The sequence below is a fragment of the Heliangelus exortis genome, chromosome 18 (genome assembly GCF_036169615.1).
Source record: "Heliangelus exortis chromosome 18, bHelExo1.hap1, whole genome shotgun sequence".
NCBI classification, from domain to species: Eukaryota; Metazoa; Chordata; class Aves; order Apodiformes; family Trochilidae; genus Heliangelus; species Heliangelus exortis.
The window spans coordinates 2,066,950-2,085,130 of NC_092439.1; the positions used below are offsets into that span (position 1 = coordinate 2,066,950).

General features: G+C 37.1%; 1 protein-coding gene across 6 annotated transcripts in view; it reads right to left on the reverse strand.

Moving 5' to 3' along the window:
• Positions 1-18,181, reverse strand: part of CAPRIN1 (cell cycle associated protein 1) — a 29,165-nt gene that overhangs the window by 5,432 nt on the left and 5,552 nt on the right. For 2 of the 6 annotated variants that reach the window (XM_071762538.1, XM_071762539.1), the window contains 12 exons: positions 15,405-15,467; positions 14,121-14,207; positions 11,576-11,814; positions 11,404-11,486; positions 10,129-10,266; positions 9,335-9,387; positions 9,162-9,248; positions 4,378-4,533; positions 3,474-3,582; positions 2,954-3,015; positions 786-896; positions 97-246 (listed from right to left, as the gene is read on the reverse strand). In XM_071762538.1, the coding sequence (XP_071618639.1) occupies positions 97-246; positions 786-896; positions 2,954-3,015; positions 3,474-3,582; positions 4,378-4,533; positions 9,162-9,248; positions 9,335-9,387; positions 10,129-10,266; positions 11,404-11,486; positions 11,576-11,814; positions 14,121-14,207; positions 15,405-15,467 (1,338 nt within the window). The remainder of the gene's footprint in view (positions 1-96; positions 247-785; positions 897-2,953; positions 3,016-3,473; positions 3,583-4,377; positions 4,534-9,161; positions 9,249-9,334; positions 9,388-10,128; positions 10,267-11,403; positions 11,487-11,575; positions 11,815-14,120; positions 14,208-15,404; positions 15,468-18,181) is intronic. The other 4 variants (XM_071762542.1, XM_071762541.1, XM_071762540.1 and 1 more) reach the window with 3 other exon arrangements.

Genomic DNA, 18,181 nt, shown 5'->3' on the forward strand with positions numbered 1-18,181 from the left:
TGTTTTATGTAATTATATGACTGATTCCAGTGTTTCTGTAACAGCAAAAGGAACAACTACCAAACTGAAGGGATTAAATATTCATTTCCTACTTACTGTTTGCATGGATTGGAATGGAGCTGCATTAACATTGATTCCGCTGCTATGCAAAGGTTTGCTTGATCCAGCCTGGAACACTTGTGGCTGGGATGCAGTGGGAAGTGATGATGATGATGGGGTCTGGTCTGCATTCAGTGACATCGAAGCCTAGTAATTAAAACAAATAATATTTTAGCAGTTTTTGAATAATAATTTTCAAAAAATTAATTTGAAAACTTCATTTGAAAAAAAAAAAAAAAAAAAGAGAAGTGACAACGCCTCAGATTCACCTCAACAAAAGAGTATTTTCTACTGCAGCTGAACAGCCTCATTCATGACAGCACAATGGGAGAGGAAAAATGTACCAGTCTTCTCTCTCATTAGCTTGAAACACAACTAGAAAAAAAACTACAGGGGGAAATGAAAATGTTTCTGGGCTAACTTCTAGCCAATGTGAAAAAATAAATCACATCTCCAACAACACTGATGCCAGCCATGTTACTTCTAACTAAACAATCTAGTAAATCAAAAGTCTGACAATGAAGGACTTACTGGTCACAGCCAGGCTCAAAATTTTCAAGTTCAACTGAAGCAACCCTATCAAAAGGTAACTAAAAACTACAAAACTTCATTTATGAAGAAACATAGACTAACGTTTGATCACACCTGCAAGCAGAGTCCTTCCCACCCTTGGAAATCTGACTTGCCTGAATCTGGTCAACTGATTCTTTCTGTGGCCGTTGCTCTGCTGTGTGAGAAGGCTGATACATAGGTTGGGAGGCTGTATATCCCTCACTTGTAGAAGAAACCAAAGGAACCTGACAAAATAAACCCCAAAGCCCCCAAGAGTCAGCTGATGCTCACACACAGTTTTATAAAAAGCCAGAGAACTCTGGAGTGATTGGGAAACTCCAGTAAAATTTGTATTCCAGCAGATCTTTACTACCATTACAAATTAACTACTTTTAAACCAAATGAGCCTCATCCTGATATGTGTTTTAAATGACACCTCATCCTCTCTCTGCTAGATTTTCTTCCATGGGTATTTCTGAATCAGCTGGATATGGATTTGCTTTTACCAAGGAACATTCTCTTCCTGATGCAATCCCAACTACCATGACAACAATGTGGAGAGAAGACAGAGAAATATACACAAATTTACACGAGAGAACTCCAAGCTCATACAAAAATAGGGAACTGCTAGTAGACAGTTGACTGAATTTGCTCATTCTACAGCCTCTGTTCCTCTACACAGAATCCCAACACGAGCCAGCTAAGCAGAGGACTTTTTATTTAAGATTATGGGGCCTTTCAAGAGACAACTGGCAATGACTGATGGGTGCCTTGCTGAACATTCAAAAGGAAAGAGGCAAGTTAAGCTACTCCTTGCAAAGCCCCCAAGAGAATGACTGGCAGCATTGGTTGAGGTAAGGAAAGAAAGAGAAAAATCCACTGGATTAAGTCACAGACAGAGTTTAACAGTGAAATAAAACCTAGTTCTGAGAGAACTCTTTGCCAAAAAACATTAAAACATTTACCTACAAAACACAAGTGCTGAAAGTACTAAGACTCATGCAAGTACATATAGAGGAAACAAGAAAAAAACGTATTTTGTTTCTATACAAATGAGTGACTTAAAATTGCAGATGTAATCTGGACAAGGTAATGCAAGCAATTTATACTGTCATAACTCCAAGAAACACAGTCTATCCAGATTTTCTTTTCAGTTTTTAAATACCTACAGGGATTGGATTCGTTACTTGAGAGCAGAGTCAGAGATTTTACAGATGCTTAACATAAAATCACAACATTTTGATGACCAGACATCTCCCTAAGAAACTCACATACCTTAATGAAAAGGTGAAGATACCATTTACACACTGCATTTCTGGAAAGCTCAACTGAAAACAGCACTCCAACTAATTCTGACTGCTCTACAACTCCAGTATTAAAATACAATCCAAGCAAACAATTGGAACCAATCCTTAACAGAACGAGTCAAAAACACCACCAGAAACTATAGAAATCCACCAAACCTGTTTATGGTATGACATCCACTTGAAAAGATACAGGTTGCCCTTTAACCAAGTAATTTTGGTTTTGGCATTTCTGTCACAATTAAGTATGTGAAGGACAACCTGCTTTTCTCTAAATCAAAAATTTTACTACACACAATTTAACATTAAAGGAAACACTACCTGGCAAAGACTGATATGTCAAATTACCAGTTGATCTTGAACAGAATGCACAGAGAAATCTCAAGTTAAACTGCACATAAAAGGACTACACAAAGAGGCATTCCAAACCAAGTCCTTCCTCTCTCTCATAAAAATATTAAACTACATCCCTGTTACATGTGATACAGATTTAAGTGATGGCAACCTAAAACACAGGCACACAGAAATCCATTTCTGAAATGAAAATCACATCCACCCACCTAACTTGGAAGACTGATGTGAGCTCCACACACTGAAAGAACTGGTAATGGCTGAGAAGGCCACACTGGAACCATTAAAATGAGCAGTGCAAACTGCAACTGCTTCTGTGCTTGTGTCCTTTGGCTTATGATACCTCTACTCCTAGATGCAACTTCCTCAATAAACCCACAATTCAACCATGAACCTGACAGCTTTCCAAAAAAAGGCAATGCCTCATAAGGCTCCATTAAAGAAAATATGCATTGCCTGCATAGCATAAGAACTGCACATAGCAATGCCTGTAAGTGGCAGAGCTGAAGAGGTAACAGAGATAACCTCTTCCCCAAAAACAGAACTTCAGCTTTAAGTTTCTCATATAGTTAGGAATAAAATCTTGCAACATAAATCAAGATTATAATCAATTTAAAATCCAATATGCAATTTAGTAAATGTTTTACCTGTGTAGCTTCTGGTTGCACAGGAACTTGATTTGGCTGGGCAAGTCTTGACTCAGCATGAACTGAAGGAAAAGAATTTCACTTAGTACAATCAAACCTTTTAGAGAAGCATCTTATCTAATTTACTTGAGACCTCACCATTGAAAAGATTATTTCGCCTTTAGCATGGCAAAGCTCTACTGAAAATACCAATTACCATTGCCAAGCTAAGTACAGTTTTCCCAGTTGTCCAAAATAAGCCAGCAATTTGCAAAAGACTCAGAAAAACTGCATTTGGGCCATTTAAAAAAAAAGTTTAAAACACTCCACACTTCCAGGCAATACCTAGGAAGGCAAGTGAGAATCTAAAGTCTACAAATATCATGCTTCCTCCTCAAAAGTATAATCACCTTTCTGAGAAAAACACACTCTTAACAGTGATGTAGTGACCCTTTTACTATGCAGAAGTAACTGAAGCATTTCTCATCAGATGACTTGCAGGCTTCCCCAATATTTATGTTTAGGATTTACCATTACAAACCTGGAGGGCAAACCATTTGTGGCATGTCCAAATTCTGTGCTGGATTCATGGGCTGTGCAGATACAATGGCAGGATCAAGTGTTTGGTTCTCAAATTCCAGCATAGAGTCCTGGGGGAAACAAAAAAATTAAAAATAATATTAAAAGCAAATCTAATTTACTGTATTTTAAAAATATTAACACTGAGAATACAGAAGCAACTAGGCACAAAAAGGAAGCTTAGTCCACAGTAACACAACTGCTGCTTATATCATACACTTTAAATCATTAAGATACTAAAACTTCCAAAACGCATTTATTGCAATAAAAATTCAGACCATGTATATAAATTAAGAGCTTATATGACATAAAGTAACTACAGGGAAACTTAAGAGATAGACAGAATAGGCAGTCAACTAATCTTTATTCTTTATCCTAAATTAGCACTTTGTATGGAAAAAAAAGGAGCATGAGCAGTGTGTGCCTCATTAGTTACCAAGGTGTCTATTCTTTCTTTGTGGAGGAGGAGAGGCTTTTTTTGATTTATTCCATTATCTCCATTTCTGGCTGCTCTGATTTTAGATCCTAAACACCAGCCTTCCAGAAGCAACCCAAAAAGTATTCTCCTCATGTGTAGCAGAGTTTTTTCATAAGAAAACTCAGAACTGGCTTACAGAAGGGATATTTTCAGCTGGTCTCATTTAAGCAGAACACATAACAGCACCCAGTGACGCCTTCTTTGGAGATTTAGTACAAAAAAGGACCAAAAAGGACCAAAGAAGGACAAACATTCTAATTGTACTTAGCAACACAGGCTTGCAGGCTTTGTAGTTTTCAGATAAACTGCAGTAGACTCTTGAAATAACAAGTAACAGCCAAAAAGTGCTGTTTTGTTTCTTCAGTTCCAGCTTCAGGGCTGAGCATACCTGCATGAAGTTGTAGGGGCCCTGCATCTGTGCCATGAGGTCCTGTACTCGCTGTCTTCTAACAAGGGGATCTGCTTGAGCCACAGTAGTGAGTGTGTGAGGTTCAGGAACTGGAGGAGATGTAGCTTGTGTCTGTTGCTGCAGTGAATTTACAACCTAAGAAGAAACAAACAACAGACTGAAGTTTCAGCTTAATGTTAAGTGACTCTGTAGTTCTTGAAAATTATGACTATTGCCCAAAAAATACTGCCTAGAGAATATTGGTAGTAACCTACTCATAAGAGCACTTCATGATGGTAGAGTGTGCTCTAATTGCTTTCTTAATCCCTACTAAGAACAGCATTACCAAAAAACTTGTTCAATATTTACAGGTATTTTTTTAGAGCAGGATTTGAGACAGCAATTTATCAACATTTGGAACTTAAAGAAAGTCAGGGAAGAGGAGGTTTCAGAAATATGCACATATGGAGAACAATTTTTTCATTATGCCTTCTTAGTACTTATAGAGTCAGAATTTTCTTAATTCTGAATTTCAAAATACAAATTTTCATAGCCATATCAAGTTCAAGTGTTACCCTAGCTAAATAGGGTAAGACAACAAGACCACGGGAGGACACCAGAAGCAGGAAAACAACTCAGAGTGGTAAAGAAAGCTCAGATTCACTAGAAATATTCCAATATGTTGCACATCAACAAAGACACAACAGCAACATGCTTTCAAATACCACCTTAAAGACAGCAACCAAGAGAGCTAAACATGGACATCTAAACAAATCCATCACAAAACAGCTTGAAAAGTCCAGCTGAGCAGCACAAAGTAGCACTTTCCCACAGCTGAGCAGTCTTAGGCAACTCCCATAACACAGAAGTGCCACTTTCAAGTTGCATTCATGTCAACAACTGTCCTTTAAAATTGTTGTAAATAACTTGTCTACTTCTTCTCTATTCCCATGAGCTATTAATTATTAATAATCTTCCAGATAAACAGGTAAGCCTTAAACTTAACAGTTGCACAAGATATAAACTAGTATACACACACCTGAAAGTATAAAATATTTATGTGAAATTCTTCTTGTTAGAATGGCAGACAACAGATTTTTGGACAAGAGTCAGGACAAGTAAAAAACAGCTTTATTTTAGATTCCTTCTATAGTTACAAGTCTGAGCTATAAAGGTGAAGTCCCTCTATCCACCCTCAAGGCCTGAAATTATTTTTAAAACTTCTCAAAGAAACCTACAGCATGTTCCAGTATTTCTATTCCTTGCTCAGAATTACAACTGTTTGTATGTGACATTCTGCAACTGTCTCACAAACAAAAATGACACTTTCCTTGGCCAAATCCCCAGACATCTGTAATAGAAAACTAAACAGAAAATAGAATAGGAATCTGTAGACAAAAATTAAAACCAACCACAGCCTACACTCCTCTTCAAGGTTCCCTTCAGATGCAAATATCCCCTACTAGCCATCCAAAGAGAAGGAATTTGCAATTCCCATGGATTATACCCTAGGGCTGTCCACACTGGAAAACAACCACAGCTGCTCTGATGTATTAAACAGTCCTCAAACTCCAAATTATGGACTGCTTCCAAGTTAAGAATTAAGCCCTGTGATTTAAAAGAAAAAACAAAAAACCCACAAACCTTAAATGTTATTTAGAGAACATATACAGACTCCTTGCACATCACCAAGTTTTAGAATTAAAGTAGAGGAAAAAAAGAAAACTGGATGGCTAGGTGAAACTTCAGAGGTAAAACCAGCAGCTATACAATTATTACAAAAAATGCTCAAGGTATTTGAGTACTTCCACTCAAATTATGAAATCTGTCATTCATAACAATTTGGTACCTTCAAGAAAAAGCAAGTTGATGGACAAACGTTTAAACATTTTCCTTTTCCATGAGTAGTATGGCACTAACTTCAGATGGTGCTTTATGTTTTATATTGCCTTTTTCAAACCTGTTTTTTATGCCAAAAGAATCTGTTTATGGCCTATTCCTTTAGTCTTATTATCACCATCAGGTATTTTGATCTATTATAAACATGGCAGGATGAACCTACTAAAAAAAATAAGTTCTGCATGTTAAGCTGCCAGTGGACAGGCTGAAGTTCCAAAGTTAACAGCTTCCTAACAGTCTGCTGCATGAAAAAGGTACAGAGACTACTCAAATATCAGGAGCACTACTCAAAAAACAACTTATTACCCAATCAGACATCTCCATTCATCTTGGGGGCACAGCAGCAAGGTAAAACTTTTATTTTAGGAGAGCTGAACCTCTCTGCAGAGCAGCATTTGACTCATCAGACTGCATGCCCACCTTCTGAGACCCTGACTCCTGACACTCTGCCCCTTCACCTTCTCAATCAGAGGAAAATGACAAGGTACAAAAGGAGGAGAGGTAAAAACAAAATTTTAGTGAAATCACAAACCAACAAGAATGAGCTTGTAGTCTGGCAGTCACAGCACAGTTACCAGTTCTACAAAAAATACACCTGCATCCAACCAAAGTTCCATAGCCTAAGATACAGAGAACTCTGCATACAAGCAGATTCAAATGGTTAAAACCACATAAAACACAACAACTCCAATAACAACAACAAGCTCAAAACACCCTCAGCAAAAACAAACCCCACAAACAAAACCCCCAGTGTTACCAATAAAGGACATCTTCAAAATTAAATCATCATACAATCCATATGCAAATACACTTTGAGAATTCACAATTCTGATCTAAAACTTATGGAACATAGAGAAATGTGACTGTGAGATGCTGTCACTTCTCAAACTACAGACATAAAATAGCATAGAAATCTTAAATCTATCACATCTGTTGAGGTTTACTGAAAAGAGATGACTTTCTGATAGCCTTCCTCTTCATAAAGAGCAATGGGAATCTTGACACATCAATTTCTGAAGTTAACAGCTCACATTCACAGCTTTTACTACAATATTGCCACAATTTCCTCAAGCTGAAGAGCACAAAAACTACATCCATACAACGTGTATCATCATCTTCCCTAAGGATAACCCAGTTGCATTCCCAAGGGAAACAGCATTTTGGTGCCAGCAAGAAGCAGCAAGAGCAATTTCAAAGACAGCTTTTCTCAACTGCCCCTTTTTCTGTTAATTGTGAGAAAATAAAGTTCTTGATTGTGAAGAAACAGTGTTCAACTTGAAAGTTTTCTAAATTGCTCATTTGTGTATAGTCCTCTAGGAATAACCAGGACAGAAAGGAGAACTGAAGCACAGGTTTCTTCTTTGCAAATGTTCTACAAAAGCAAAGCTGACAGAAGCCAGATTTAGCTGACTAGCAAAGATGTAGAAAATTAGGGGTTTCTGGAATCAGACTGATACAAAACTACAACCTGAATGCTGTAACCACACTGGTACAGTTACTCCATATTACTACTTTTCCCATGAGGAAGAGCCTGAATTTTCAACTGTGCAATCTACAGCCTTACAGTTTAAAAGCAGAGGGAAGCACAACAGCCTTCATCATAAGGCCATTTCCTAAATGCTGATGTCTTCATCTTAACATTAAGAACTACAGAGAACTGAACCTCTAAACTACTCTGGATACTTGGTAAAAATATGGATGTAATTTGGGTTTAATTCAAGATTAGGCAAGCTCCATTTTAAGAATGCCCCAATCAAGCATGACATTAATGTCTGCTTTTTAAGGGTTTATCAGTAAAAGTGTTATTTTGAGGTTTTTTAAGTAAGTGAATTAAATACTATGACAAGTTACTACCAAAATCATTCATAGACATGATAAAGTTGTCCAGTTAGTTATAGAAGCCTCACACTCAACTTAAGTATTAATAAATCTCTTAGTGGTCTTTAACATTCCAAGATAACAAAGCTCAGCCAGACTGAATGGAAAATTAGGCAGATAAAAGAACTCTTATCAAAATGGCTCCTTTTTTACCACTTCAAGAGGTAACTCTTACTTCACTGCTATATTTTAATGAGCCTGACAATACCATGCAAGATTCCAAAAACTGACCATCCTTAATTTGCTGATACAGAAGGCTAAAGTGGAACATAAACTGTATCTCCAGCATCTGAAAGCTGCTTCTCATAGCATTTTCTAACAAATGGCTACAACACAATTTCCAGCATACCAAACACCTGAATGATTCCATGTGACTTGTCCTTTCCAGTACATGAAGAATACAAATTCTAATACAACAAAATGGACAAGAATGGATCCCATTAGCAATGTACCACAAACATCACAAGAGAACACCCACTCAATGGCAAACTAGTAACAAGTTAAACACTGGGAACTACAGTTCTTGAAAGCAAAGATACATACAGGTTTATCTGAACTCAAAATTATGTGTATATGCAATTTGGAGTAGAAATTAAAGATAATACTATTCAACTCCCTTTCCATGAAACACACAATTAGGCCATCCTTTCAGCAGCTGTGTGGTTTCAGTTCAATATCTGCAAAGTTCTCTTTAAAAAGTCTTCAAAAAAATCCTCTAAGTCTTTTTAAGCCTAAGACTTTTAAGTGCCCATTTCCCAAGAAAGCCACTACAGAACAAAAGCAAGTTCTCTGCAAACTTAGCCAGACTGCTCAGGTTGTTTTTTTTTTTTCCACATACTCCTGGACTAGATATATAATTGCAAAGTGAGTAGCAAGTCCAAGCCTACTTAAATATATGTATTTTTATATATACTGGGGGAGAAGGGATGCAATACTAAAACCTATCATAAATTGGGAGTCAGCAGAAACAGGGATTGCAATTTTACCTGCAGTACACAAGATCTTACCTCAACCGTTTCAACTGTCCACTCATCTACCTGTTCCTTCTCACTACTGCTGAACTGAGTCTCTGCCATGAATTGTCTGTTTACATACTAAAATAAAAATAAGAAAGGGTATGAAAGTAAAAGTAAGTGGCATTAAAGCTATACAAAATGACAATCTTTCCAGTGAATAATACCTCAGTTGATTCAACTTCAGTTGGTTCAGTAAATTCTTCTGCTGGATCAGGTTCTGCAAAAAGAAAATACCACTTATGTGAAGAAAAAGAACCCCATGTTACAGACTTAGAAGATACCAGGTTAACTGAAAAAAAATCTCCCCAAATCTTGAGGAAGTTTGATGAATTTCTGTAGTCATTTATCAAAAGCTACTGTGACTGTGGACAATTAGTACACAGGAACTACAGCTACAATTAAGAATGGTGACACATTTACTCCTAAGTGACATACCAGCTAGTATCAGAAGCCTGCTATACATTAAGGGAGGAGTAGCCTTGTCACACATCTTCACAGGGATGAGATTTTGTATAGATTTAAAATTAGAGCCTCAATGCTACCAACAAAACCACCAGAACATTAAACAATAGCAAAGATTCTCAGAGTTCTGAACTAAAATGAAAAAAGCAATCACATAAATAATAATACCCCAATTTTTCAATTTTCTCCACAACATATTCAAAAAGGCAAATTTATTACCATGTTCTTGAGTTTCTAAAATACGTAAACGTTACTCATTGCTTCAAAAACTTTCCCTTCTAACAAGTCATTAAACTGGTGGAACCACTGAGATAAAGGCTCAGACAACCAGAACCTTTTACTTTAATAACCAGAATTTTTTTTTTAATAAATCATAAGTTCTACAGGAAAGCAAAAAAGGAAAGAGATTATGTCAATGTAATCATCCTGATTAATCCAAGCAGACAAGGCAGTACAACAGAAAGATGCCAGTCACAAGGGATCTGTATATTCTTACCAGCTTCTGCTACAGTGTCCTCTACTGCAGGTGCAGGTGCTGCCTCCTCTTCCTCACATAATCCATTCTGGTGGTTATGGGTGCTATCAAAGTAACTTGTTTGAAGAATACGTTCAACAATCTCCTTTAGTGCTTTATCTAGAAACAATGGAAGTTGAAGATTAACAGTAACAATCCTAATCATCTTTTACTTCCTTCCCCAAGATCCCACAGAAATTTTGTTATCCTTTTGCTGCCCCAAGCTAGTCCAAGTACACCACTGTTACAAAATTATTTGTCTTACTAGGTCATATTAAATAGATTGATTAACCATCAACTTGTGTTCAGAACGTTCTGAAAGGCACAGAGAATCTTACAAGTATATAATACTCTTAAGAAGATTTCTGAAACACTTTACAGTGAGGTGAAGTTCATTAATTACCTTACTTTTATTCATGCCATATACAGAATCTTTGGTTGCTTAGTTTTCTGTTTGGAATACTTCAGGAACTTGCTGAATTCTCCACTGTAACTTACTTTATTTATAATTTCCTAATTAAAAAACCTTAGTCTGAGTCAACTTCTTACAAAACAACCATCAGTACTGTGCCCACAGGTACCACCTTCATAAAGGTTCATTCCCCTGAGGGAAAACTGCTCAGAACACCCTTTGTGAGTGAAACAAGCACAAGCCTGCATTTAGTGCCTAAGCTGAGTGCTGTTGTGTCTTCACCCAAAACAAACCAACCACACTGGCAAGGGAGCATTTCTGGCTGTCCAGGCCAACAAAAACTAAAACAGACTCAAAATGGAAGCTTCACAAGGCATGCCTGGCAAGAGATTCATCAATCAAACCAGGGCAATACCTGAATGGTTTTTTTGCAGGAGACAAGGGGGAGCAGAACACCTCACACTAAACAAGGCCATGACAATTTGTATATTGGGTCATATTACTGACAAAGTTCCTTGGTCACAGACACATTTCCAGTAAACAAAGAACTGCTACTAAGCACCACCAGCAGCAGAGTACTGCTGAAACAGCAGGAATGGACTGATCTTAAACACAGGGTAACTCTGCATCATCAGTTAAAAAAAAAAAAACAAACAAAAAAACACCACACAGTAAGTTCACACTTCACTAAGTTATTCTGTGACAGTTCAGCTAAGGTCTGAAAAAAAGGAGCCACACTATGAACTTGGAAAGGTAATTACCCACTCAAGTTCTCTTGTATCAGTCACTGTATTTTAATTCAAGCACTAATTAAGGGCTCTCTCAATACAGAGACTATAACTTACAGGTTGTTCCACAAACTTGTTTTTCCTTCCCTTCCAGTAAGTCCCACAGGTGAACAGATGCTTGCTCATACTGCTCGTTCAACCTTAAAAAAAATAAATAAGAGTTAATTTCTTACCAAGTGTTTAAAATACCATTGACTGTCAACGATAAAGGACTGTACTGTAAACCTACCTCACATTCATGTCTCGTTCAGGGTAAACTAGCTTGTAAAACTCATCCAGCATTGTCAGTTCTTCCTCTGTCAGTACTGGCACTCCATTTGACCCCTGTTTCAAGTCATTGCGCACTTCATCATCACCCAACTTGTCCAGAATAAACTGCAGCTCTAGCACAGTTTTTAAACGCTTCTGCTCAGCTTCTTCTCGCATCAGTTGCTCCCTGCGAGCTGTCTTTTTTATTGTTTTCTGGATCTGTTTAAAATGAAATTTTCAATGGCTTAAACTTGGATTCTGTGATGGATCTTGGCCTAGAACTGCCACTTATCGATGTGAAATCAAAGCAGAGTAACTTGTGAAACGTGAGTAATATATTTTAAGCAAGTCAAAACCTTGCAAATTAAGACAAACTTTAAAATCAATGCCACAGACTTTGGGTCATATTGAATCTTGACCATACTCTTACTTGAAGTCTGCACCTTTTCATGATTTACAAGCAGCTAAGCAACTGAAGTTATGTGTAAACTTAAGGTACAAATGTATTAACTGAAGTAAGCCCAGCTTGCTATTACCCAATTCCTGCATAAATTATTCTGTAAATATAAAGTGATTTTCATCTAGACGAAAGTAACAAAAATGTACAAAATTAAGTACCTTTTGGAAAAACAATTTAATGCTTCCACAGCTTCAAGGGGATTCACAGCAATCAGACAAGGCACAGAGAAAGGCAACTCTACTAACAGAGTAGTTGCCTTATAAGCAGATATTAAGTCTTGGGTTCTTCAGTTTGGAGGAGTAATAGTGATCCACATTTTTTATAAAGGCCACAAAGGCAAGCAGATAACATGAACAGAGCAGTTATTCACTATATCCCCTGATAGTAGGAGGGGGATATTGAAACTACTAGGAGATCAGCTTAAAATAGATAAACAAAAGTACTCTTGTTTCTCACACATCATGAGAGGGAACTCATGGAATGTTTGGCCATGAAGGCTTGGGGAGATAATACAGCATCAGCAAGTTCAGAAAGGATTTATCAAGTTTTTGGACATGAGGTCCAGACACTGAAGGGACCAAGAATGCACCTACTCCCCAACATTGTTTGATGATCACAGATGACATGAGGGAATGGATGACAGATAATCACCAGCTTTGTACTCCACATAGCACTTCTGCAACTGCTGCCCTAATAGTGGGCTAAATGCATCATTAGTCTGACCCTACAGGATGTTTCTTCCAGTCTTAATCCAACATAGCATCTAAAATCCAGCTTGCTTGCTCTGTAGTTATACAAAAGCTTTAAACTTCTGTTGCAAAAAAATGCAAATCTTGACAGCAACTTCCTCCCTCTGAAAATTCCCTTTTTCAAAATTGAACAAAGATTTATCTCAAAATCAAACCAATTCCCACCAGCAAAAACTGCAACCAAGTTTCAAAGCAAAGCATCACTTTATCACTCCTGGATTCACTCTCTTCTTTTAGCTGTCAGCTGACCTGGGAAATATTTCAGGACAAACTTGTCAGAAGTTCTTAATTACTAACATCCCATAAACATACACAGAGCTGGGCCTATAAATTTACAACCACATCAGATGTAGAAAGCAGCTCATAATGTGAGGCTGCTGATGCCCTTCATATTATCACAGTCTGTTCACAAACTAAATACACTTGTTAGACCAGTCTGCTGCACTAATATCAACTACACAATGAATTCCATCAATGTTGCTGCTCTTTCTGTAACTCATTAACTCTATCTGCATTAATGCATTTAGAATCAGCCAGTCCTGTAGAATGGGTCATGCTCTCAGCTTGCCTCAGAATTCCTTCTTCCAACAACACTGTGCAAGTCTGAAGTGCATCTTTTTGTTCACAGCTCTTGGCACAAGAAATAAAGCAAAGCTGTTCATACAGCTGGAACTGTCTAACAGAATTTTCAGAATTAGAACTTTAGAACTTTGTGATTACATTATTATTCTACATCCTTGATAAAAACACTACCCTCAAAGATTACCTGTTTTACTAGTGTATTACCTACCCTTTATGAAAACACTATCCATTTCATCTCACACTGCAGGTTGATACTGAGCTCACAATAACAAGACAGGGAAAATAATGAAAAAGAAACTGTAATGCTTTTGGTTGCTGAGACTTGATATCCTATGGGAACATGAAGACATGAAAACCCTCAGCCACTTGCCAAAGAGAAAAGAAATCTCTGGTTTAAGAAAAGTTTACCACTGGCAGCAAGTGGCTGTCTGTGCTGTTGCATGACAGGGCTTTTGCAATGACACCATTTTCCACAGTTAAACCTTGTTGGAAAATTACACTATTTTTGTTCCCATACATTTATGTAGTCCTTGAGAAAAATCTTTTATGAATAAGCCTTGGAAAATCTGACACAAACTGGTACACAGAGTAAAAGAAAACAGCCAAACACACCAGAAATCATTTGTCTCTGTAAATAGAGGTAACTACTGCACCTAGTGTTAGTGAGAGTTTAAAGCCTAAGTGTTCAGTACTGCAGCTCACAGCCCACGTTGCACCACTTGCTCTTTACTTACATCTTGGCTCAGAGCCATAAAACTCCTCTGCAGTTCTTTAGCAAATTCCAGATTATTTGTCACTTCCTGATATTTTGACACCGCATCCTTAAAAAAATAAACAAAAAACAGAAAAATCCCATCACAAACAGAACAAAATACATACTTCCAGCAAAAGAAAACTCCTATTTTGAGTTCTTGTATGAGCATTACACAAGGTGACTGACAAAATTCATCATTCTTATTTGTAGCAGCAAAGGACACAGGTGACAATAATGAATACTTTCAGCATTTCTCTAACCAAAAAAAGATTGCACCTTTTATGATGTGTGGTAGTCAGGCTGTGGTCTTCATAAAACTAAATTAATGAGCCTCCCTCTGCAATATGAAATGTCAGTATGTTCCCTGCTCATCAACAAAAAACTTCTCATGGCTTGCTGTCACAATAAGCCATTAAAAAATAAAAATATACTGATCAGTGGTATTTCAGTCTTCAGTTGGCAGAGAAGCAGCAAAGCAAAGCCTAGACAGATGAAAAGATCACGTGGACCAAGGGGAAACAGCTCATTCTTTTAATTGTGAACAGCTGCAATAGTTTCAGGGTACATTTTTTTCCTTCCCTCTTTTTATGTTAAATATAATCAACAAAATGTTGGCTACTGAGCATTCTCAGTAAGTATCAATATGTCTGCAACATACAACTGAATTTAATTTGATATTTGCTTTACACTTAATGCAACTGGAACACTGATGTTGAGTCAAGCTCTACAATAACCTACTTAAAGAACCAGCCACACCAAAGAGGGAAGCAGCACACCTCCAGTAAGCCCAGCTTATCTAGAGACCCGTATCTGCTGCTGTGACATACAAATGGATGCAGCTTATTCTCAGGGCCCTTCAGAATTTGGTCCAAGCTAATTTTTCTACTACACTGCACAATATTTACAAGCTACCACCAAGCCGACCAGGTTCCTGAAGTTGTCAATGGGCACTTTTTCTGCAAAGAAAAGGATGATGATCAGACAACCTGAAAAGGAATTATTTAGCCCTTTCAACAGGCCCAGGTTGTAACATATGCAACTTAAACTCAAAAAGCATAAAGCATTATGTTCCTCTACCTATTCTTTCAGTTTCGGTTCAGCAGAAAAAATGAGATGTTCCAGGCAATAAAAGAGGCCAAGTCAGAGCTCAGAAATGACCTAGTTTTAACAAGGGGAATGGGAAAGTGAAATTCATCCTTTCCCTTCCCACCAAGATCACTAAACAATTTAGCAGAGATCTGATTAGTATTTCTTTTCTTTTTACCAGTTGATCTTGATTCAGACGTTCTCCCTTGTTCATTCGTTCCTGGTAATCATCAAGTTTGCTCTGAAAAGAAAGAAAAATGCTATTACAAGGAGCCAAAATCAGGTTACTGCTTTTTTCTACTTGTGCTAACAAACATACATATTGTAAAATTACAGTAAAAATTACACTGCACAAGAATGCAACTATGTAGAAGTAGTACTGAAGAAAACTTGTCTTATGTGTTAAATTAAATACTTCTCAAAGACCAATATAATGTTATTTAGCTAACACAATACATCTTCCTGACTAGTCTTAATTTCTGAGGAAATACACATTCCTCCTAATGGGGAGAACACAATGCACATTATTTCCTTCAGTTCTAACATCAGAGCTCAACTCAGTTCTCAATCTGAGTTTATTACCTGAGCTGTATCACTACAACACCAGAAACATGACTGCAAAAAACCCCCTGGCAATACTAATAGGATTCTAAACTCATTCTTTGTACTTGCAGCAGTTAGGATTGCTTGCAAGAATTTAAAACAGTTTCTAATCCTTTGTGCAAGAATGCCCACCAACACATTTCATATTAATAGCTCTAAAACATTCAAAAATTTTTTCATGGGGAGAAAGTGAAAAAGGAATCATTAAAATTAATTTCCATCAGGATCAGTTCTCTAATCTGGTTAAACTATGTTTGACACAACCATTAGCCAAAAGCAGGTAAATCTCATGGATGCTGGAAGTGACAACCTAGAGGTTAAGAAAGGCTCACAGAATGCAAGTACAGTCTGTAACAACACCAATCCTACTACTAAGCTTGAAGTTTTCACCATTCTGTCCTAACATGTTTTTACTTTGTATGGCATTTTCCTTGGCCTTATTAAAAGAAGGCCATTTAGAGCAATCCTTATCTTCCCAATCTAGCATAACAGCATGAAAAGGAAAGCAAACAAACTTCATTTTGAATGTACAATAATTAAAACCTCAATGCAAACATTGTTTCAGAATTTATACTTGCCACAGAGTGACAGGCTTTTTGTTAGCAGTGGTGGTCTTTGGTTTTCTCAGTATTTTTGTTTCAGGACATTTCAACTGAAATATTTTACTGGTATTTTTCTAGCTAATTCAACCTCTATGCTCAAACTCAGACTTTTTGCAAGATCAAAGCCTGTGAAACAGTTTAAGGGGAAAACTTTTCTTACAGAGTACTTGATGCTCAGCATCACTTACTGAAACTGATAACCAGCCTCATGAGTCTTGGTCCTTTTGATGTCATCCAGCTCTGACTGTTTATTTCTCTGGAAATCCTACAGTTTAGATTTAACTCTTCACCTATCAGAACATCAGAGCCAGTAACATCCTGGGCAAACTCAAGGGAAGAACCTCCTGAGCTACAAAAATATATTGCTGGGAATTTCATTCTGTGGACAGACATTAGCATACCAGTTCCTGGGATATGCAGCAGCTCCACTTGGCAATACATTTAAAAAAAAAATTAAAAAACAAGCCTGAAGAACACTTGGCATATTGGAAATCTACCACAACAGGAAACAAGGTCATTTTACTCTTATGCATACTAATTTTAGAATAGATGATGACATGGTTGGACAATCACAAAAATAGTTTTCACTATCTGAGAGGTTATAGCTGAGCTGTGAAGTCAAAAGAGGGTGAAGAGCTCAAAGGCTGCAAATCACAATGACTCCACTGCTTAAGGGGAGCTTAAATCCTACAACAAACTGACTTTGCAGAACAATTTTAGGAAGTTCTTGCTTACTCAAGCCACTTACACCCATGCTGCAGATTAGAATTCCCTTGGTCACACTGCAGAGAAAATAGGCTGCTAAGACATGCCAGTTTTAACAGAACCTAAAAAGTTCATGAAAAAACCTCAACAATTAGTGACTGTTTCCAACACAAACCCATAAAAAATAACAACAGTGAAACAAACTGGATAGAACATAATATTCCAGAACACTACCTATATCAACTTTGTTGGAGAAAACCTATACTGCAAAGTTATGCCACAGAACACTCAAATAACCCATTTTGGTGGCTAAGGGCATAAGGTAGGAAAAGACAAAAATACCTGAAATAACTGCAATTGTTTCTCTGCACTTTTACCATGCAGCCTTGCTTCAGTACAATTAAACATGTTACATATGAAACGCTACCTGTTTTTCTTAAATGCTCAAATATTCTTAGATGTAATGTAAATGCTTTGCTCATTTTTGTTCAGTAATTTATCAACTAAAACACAGGGTATTATCTATTTTAACTGTTGAGAGTAGAGTTACTTCTCTACTTTTTCTTCCTTAGAAACATTTTTATCAGAAAGGTAAAAGCAAAAGAAAGCAAGCCCCTTCAGCTGCAATGCAGAGGACAAGCAAATGTACATTTAGTTACATATTATCACAAAGATTTCAAATGTCAAGGAAACATTTTTTGTCATCCCAAAGACACTGTAAAATACAAATGCTGCATTACAGAAACTATTAAGGAAGCAAAATAAAAGAAAGCTTTTTAATCTGTACTGTCAACTAACTGCAATCCAAGAGCAGCATTAGTGCTGTAAAGTAACTGCAGTACAACTCCTGCTTAGCAACCTACTGCAGTGTCTGCAACAAGAACAGAAAACACTTACAGGTCTTCTGTTTTAAGTGAATTTATTTTGGAAATAGCAGTTCTAAATATTCTTGTGCCTTTCCCAGTAAGTCTGCTAAGCTGACAGTCTGGGAAAAAACACCTCCACACTGTATTAGTTTTTAAGTGGTTAAGAAAGACATACCAGC